At 40.1% G+C, this 6,000-nt stretch overlaps 1 protein-coding gene across 3 annotated transcripts in view; it reads right to left on the bottom strand.

Annotated features, from left to right (window-relative positions):
- Positions 1 to 1,865: 1,865 nt before the first annotated feature.
- Positions 1,866 to 6,000, bottom strand: part of NYAP2 (neuronal tyrosine-phosphorylated phosphoinositide-3-kinase adaptor 2) — a 146,258-nt gene continuing 142,123 nt past the window's right edge. For all 3 annotated transcript variants that reach the window (XM_074591635.1, XM_074591634.1, XM_074591636.1), the window contains one exon: positions 1,866 to 5,929. In XM_074591635.1, coding sequence (XP_074447736.1) covers positions 5,702 to 5,929 — 228 coding nt within the window. In that variant the 3' untranslated portion in view covers positions 1,866 to 5,701. The remainder of the gene's footprint in view (positions 5,930 to 6,000) is intronic.

Below are 6,000 nucleotides of genomic sequence, written 5' to 3'. Positions count from 1 at the left end.
GTCAGCGCTGGCCGTAGATCTGAGAGATGTTGGCCCATCTCTCCTCTGACGGCTGCTCGATTTCTCTGCTTTGCTCAGGGCAGGTTGCTTGTTCCCAAGCAAGACAGGTCCCTGTGTGCTTTAATTGCTCCTCAGCCACTCTGGCACCAGCTAAGGTCACTCTGAGTGATGGCGGTGGAGGAACAGCAGTAACTCCAGCCAGTGCTATTGTGAGGGTTTTTAAAATGCAAAAGGAGCAGAGACCCAAGCACTGCAGGCACCTTTCCGCTTTTAAATAAACTTAAGAGCAAATACAAGTGTAAAACTCAACCATTGCTTTTTATGGTCTTGTATCCTTTTAATTTAAACCTCTTCTGTTTAAGAAACAATGGCTCATAGAAAGTGTTTCTGCAGTGGCAAAGAAAGTGAACACACGCATTTCAAATAGGGAAAAATCTGAATTTACCCCAAATTTATGCTCCCTGCTGCATTTGGCAATGCTCCCCTTTTGTTCCTTCTCTGGCTCAGGTGCTGCTGTGTCCAGCAGCGGTCAGGCACAGCATAGGGAGTGAGGTGGATGTTGGAAGTCATCCTGGAAAGTCTTTGGAAATGAGCTGGGACATAGGACTTCATGAACTGTCCCACTGAAGAGTACAGACAACAACCTGACTCTAAAACTGAGAGAATCTCTTTTCCCCTTTTAGGGCTGGAGAAATCCCTGTAAAACCTTATTCCGTTCATTTCTAGTCATCCCTATAGGATTTCCCAATGAAACATGGTACAAAAGGCTGGAGTTTGCTTTGGAGGATGAGTCAGTCTGAACATCCACGCCAGGGGCTGGGGAGAGGAAGAGGAGCATAAAGAGGTAGTGAAGCTCTTCAGCCATTACATGGGCCCTGGCAATGGGGTTGCTGCTGAGGAGAGAGAGGCCGTGCTCGGGGAAAGCACACGGCTCCTGGGGCAGGGAAGCATTTGGAAACCACTTTTTGGATCATCTGCAATCTGACTTGGAACCAGCTCCTACAGCAGAGGACCAAAAGATTCCCACTGGTTCACTTCTGCATACAGATCTGTACAAACATGGATAGTACCTTTTTTGCATATTACAGGCAGCTTTTTCCATGAAGGGAGAGAAATTTGGTCTCAGTGTTATAGCAAGAACATTACTGTTTCTTATGGGTTCTTTATTAACTACTTGCTTACTTGCTCTTGGAAACCTTTTTAAATTACAATCTGTCGTCTTAAAAAAATTAGGGGGGAGGTTCTCTCAGTCACAGAATCCAGGCTACAAAACTTCAACAAAACCTACGAAGTATTGAAAAATTGAGCACTGGATGATCAGTGTCTTTTGCAAGGTTGTACAGGTCCTTTTCTTCCCCCACAAGCCCTCTCTTGTCCCCGCCTCCCACTGTGGAATTCCTCTGTAACGACAGGGTTTCACATCCTGATGGGAGTAAAGCTTCTGTCTGGAAACACGGCAGTTTTTTTAGAGCTTTACGGAGAGCATGATGGGTCCCTCTCCCATTTGTGGATATTCTGCAAATGGAGATCTTTGAAGTGAGTGAGCATCTTCCATCCCAAACTGTGAAAGGTACCTAGAGAAAAATTTCTGTCTGCTCTTCTGAGAAATCTTATCCTAAGTATTTAGTTGAGGATGGCACTCATGGCATTAGATGCAACCACGCATGACTTGCAAATATTAACCTATTAAAGCAATTAATTCATTTCCTCCAACAAATGATGCGATTAAAAATGTGCCTAGGGAATGTTATAAATATACATCTATGACTTGACTTTTCTTCTCAGGAATCTCTGGCTAATCCCTAGTGAATAACCCGGCTCTAAGATGAAACCATCAAATGAAAATGAACAGCCAAATATTTTAAACTATTGCTTTTTATTATAATTACACCGGAGCACAAATAAATAAGCACTAAATTATTGTAAAATATTGTCAATGCACTAAAGAAAGCAGAATTGATCTTCAAACAACATCTTATTACTTCAGAAGTATCAAAGTACATTTAATTACATCTTACCTAAAAAAATCAAGTACAAAAATGAAAAGAAAATTAATATGTATTTATACTGTGTATATAGAAACGGCTAATAATATATGATTACAGTTAGCCTCTAGCTACTCCTTACTCCTACACAATCTCAGGCACATACCTGACAATTTCTAATGAAATATGAAAAAAGCAACATGACATTCAATTTCAAGATATTGGTAAATGTATTACATTGGAATGAACACAGAATGATTTCATTTTATTTAAAAACCCTGTCATTTAAAAACATAGTGCCATTGTCCACTTAAAAATAAACAACCCAAACCAAAAAAAAACCCCATACCATTTTATACCATTTGCTTTAATTTGTCAAAAGGAGCAATAAAGTAGACATACATTGGCTAATATACGTAAACACATTTTTAGTGCAAGAATAACAAGACCTGTGACTTTACTGTGCTTTCTTGAAATCACAGTGCACTTTACACAAATTGCTACACTATAATGTTTAACTTCAGGAGTTTAAAGCAAAATAAGTGCATACCGAACGATTTCATATATACAGTCTTCACAAGTGTGTGTATATATGTGATCTGTATGTATATACAGATTGCATATTTATACAGACTACAGCTTTAATGACCGTGTGTAACTAAGCACTGTCATTCACCCTGTGACACAGAAACTGCTGAGACAATAGGTGATGTAGAAAATGTTTAACAGCGTTCCGATGGCGCACTCTCGGCAGGCAGGACGATGCACCTTTTACTCGAGCGATGGGGTGGGCCAGCAGACACCGGACAGCACGGTGGCGTATGTCCTGACCTTTGGAAACTACTCCACCTGAGCCTCACTTCCCCCCTCTGTAAAACGATTCTCGCAAGCGTGAGGTTCAGTTCACATTTCTAAAGTGCTTTGAAGGTAAGTGCTAAGTTATATTTTACTTTTTCATGTACTGTCGCACTTCAAAACAAAAAGCCATTGTCTCCATGGGATACAATGGAGGTCTGGAAGCACATGGGCAGTTATTTAGGAAGGACAACATAAACAGTGTTGAGCAATAAAAGCGAAACAAGGAGTGGTTTTATGGTGGGCTACGCATACAAGCAAGTCTGCTTAGGACAAGAATGCTTCAGTTCCCTGATCATTATTCCTATTACGTACCGATATGAAAAGGACACAGTATGGACAAACACTATTAAACACGTAACTGTTTACATTAACGTTTGCCTCCCCCCAGAGAGCCTGGCACTGCAGCGCCCGTGCCCGCCCCCGGGGCTGGACTGCAAAAGCGAGGCTTCGCTAGTGGGGTGTTTAAAGGAATTGCTCCAGGAAGAGACCAGTGCAGAGGAAGAGTATCGAGACTGACTGAACGCCGGCTTTCGTTTTGTCACCAGAGACTTAGTGCAGTTGGGGGAAAGGGTTGAGCTAAGTATTTCACACATGGTTATGAAAAATTCTTCTCTTGCCACATAACAAGGAAGACAAAGCATAAACACTTTCTGAATAATGAACCTGTTATCTCAACAGATTTCTCACGACCAACAAGTCGCCTTCTTTCCAGCAGATTCTGGAACTTTGCGAGATCTCTGGAGTTTTTCTGCTGCCATTTTCTTTCTTTAAAAAAAAGAGAATAAGCAGAATATACAGTTGGTGTCTTTTGGATGTAACATGTTTTCAAAGACTCCTTCACAGCCTCTGGGTTTTTTCATGTCTTCTGTCATTTCAGCTGTGAGGGGCTCTTTAAATCTGCATTTCAATTGCGTACCCATTCCAGCCACTGTATATTCAATAGCACACACCAATATTTAATGTATGTGGGTATATACGTATGCACACATCTATGAGTATATATAGAGAGATACATGCATATATACATATATATGTGTGTACACATATGCATATATACATATACAATAATGCTAATATACATACACACATATAAACACACACTTTATCTTTTACAGAAATCTCAGTTTGGACATCAAAATATACATTAGTTAGTCAGTTATAAAATATTTAAAAACTTTATTTCAGAGGCTGAAAAGAAACTACTACTGGTAAAGCATTACTCAAACTCAAACTTTAGCAATATAGATTACAAAAACCTTCTAAAATTTGTTATTTTTGGTTTTTTTTTTTATCAGCAATTACAGCTGTGGCAATGCTGTCAATATAATTTCAAAGAAAAGCCAATATAACAAGAAGTTTCAAACAACACACCTTTTCTTCTTGGCGAATATAACATTAAAATGATTGTTTTAAAGAGGGACTTTTGTGCTAGCAAATTTCAGACGCATAGATAGAAATTTAAATATACAAAATATATGCCATAGATCTTTTCTCCCCTACCTCACAGCAGTACAAGTTTCCCTCGTTCTCAACAGACCCTTTTGGAAGATATTTCACCGCACGGATTTCACCCTCATAATCAGCATAAGCCATCTCTTTCTCCCGTTAAAACCAGGAGGTCATAATTCTTTGGTCATGACATAATATTCTGTTAAAATGGGTGTAATATAATACAGGATTGCAAGCCAATTACAGAAGCAGCCAGGAAGAAGAAACGGTGTACCCGGGAGAACGTATTACGTTGGCCTCTGCTTCAAAACCCCATGAAATCAAGAGGGATTTCCCGACTGGCTTTCAAGGGGCCTGAATTCCAGCCTTTATAAATAACACAAGGAAATCTGACACGGCATAAAGTAAGGATGTGTTGCTGAATTTAAAAATAATAAACATGTAAACAGATTTTGTCGCCTTTATTTTCTGGACCAAAGACAAATGGTGACAGGAGCCGTGGCTGCATCGCCACTGCCTCAACCTGCTGAGCGCCTGGGTCTCTCCGCCACGGGCTGTACGATGCTTAGTCACAGTGAACCATGGTCTCTGCTAGTCAGCTGAATATAATGAAGGAAGAGTTTCCGTTGCAGGCTTTTCTGCAGAAAATCTAGTTTCTTGGCCAAATAGTTTTAGTAACTGATTCATATACAACCAGGGGCAATTTATCTGCTTGACTTTATGGGAAAACTGGTGCAGAACAATTCATATTTTAAATGCAACTTGGGCATCCACATTAAGCACTTTTATTTGCATTGCTTGCAGTTTTGCTGTTTCCCACCAAAACTCTCTCCTTTGTCCAGCCCTCCCCCCAAAGCTAAGGACATCTAATGAGTACGACTCTAGGTAACTTCTACAGCCCCAGCACCGCGTCGTTTTGTACATTGTCCCGTTCAACAAAACGTACAACCACATGCTTTTCTACAGAGGCCAAATCTAGGCAGGTAAGAGAAATAAAATGGTGGCGACGGGGGGGTGGGAGGAAACATTAGAATACCACATAGAAAATAGGTAATAAAACAGTATAACAGTAACATTATATAGTAAAATTCTTCATAAATTTTTGAATTTTTATATATATATATTTAAACAGTGTATTAGCTTGGGTGTTTTCAATATAGTGGTGAAATATTTACATTTTGATATCTTCTGGATCCAAAAAAATCCTGGATAAATATGTATGCCTTAATCCAGTCGGAAACTTAAATCTCTCTCTCTTGATTGACAGGTGAGCACTGTATCCGTGTGGTTTTTTCCTAGGAAGTTCACCACCTGCAGGTAAGTCTTAGGTTAGAGCCTTTGCCTTATTAAGAAAGCAGGCTACCTGTGCGCGGTGCAACAGAGTGGAGAGGGCATCCTCCACACGCCTGTCAAATTGCAGTGTCCCAGAAAACAGTTTGTTGTTTGGAATAAGGAGGAGGGCTGTATTTCTTGGTTCCGGTATTCTTTTTCCAACTTGGCAAAATAGGCATGCTGTCCTGTTTGCAGAGTCCTTTTTCTGATTTCTGTCGAGCTTTTATTTCTTTGCAGAGGCAGCGTTTTTTCTCAATCATATCCAGCATTGTATGGTCCCCTTGCAACCACTGCATACACGTCACCTATTGCGGGGGTGGGGGAGAAAGAAAAGAAGGAAAAAGAAAAGAAGAAAAAAAGCATACAAATAACTATT

Source organism: Larus michahellis, chromosome 6, assembly GCF_964199755.1.
Source record: "Larus michahellis chromosome 6, bLarMic1.1, whole genome shotgun sequence".
In the NCBI taxonomy this organism is placed as follows: Eukaryota; Metazoa; Chordata; class Aves; order Charadriiformes; family Laridae; genus Larus; species Larus michahellis.
Note: the sequence above shows the minus strand (reverse complement) of the source record. Positions and strands in the feature narration are given on the sequence as shown.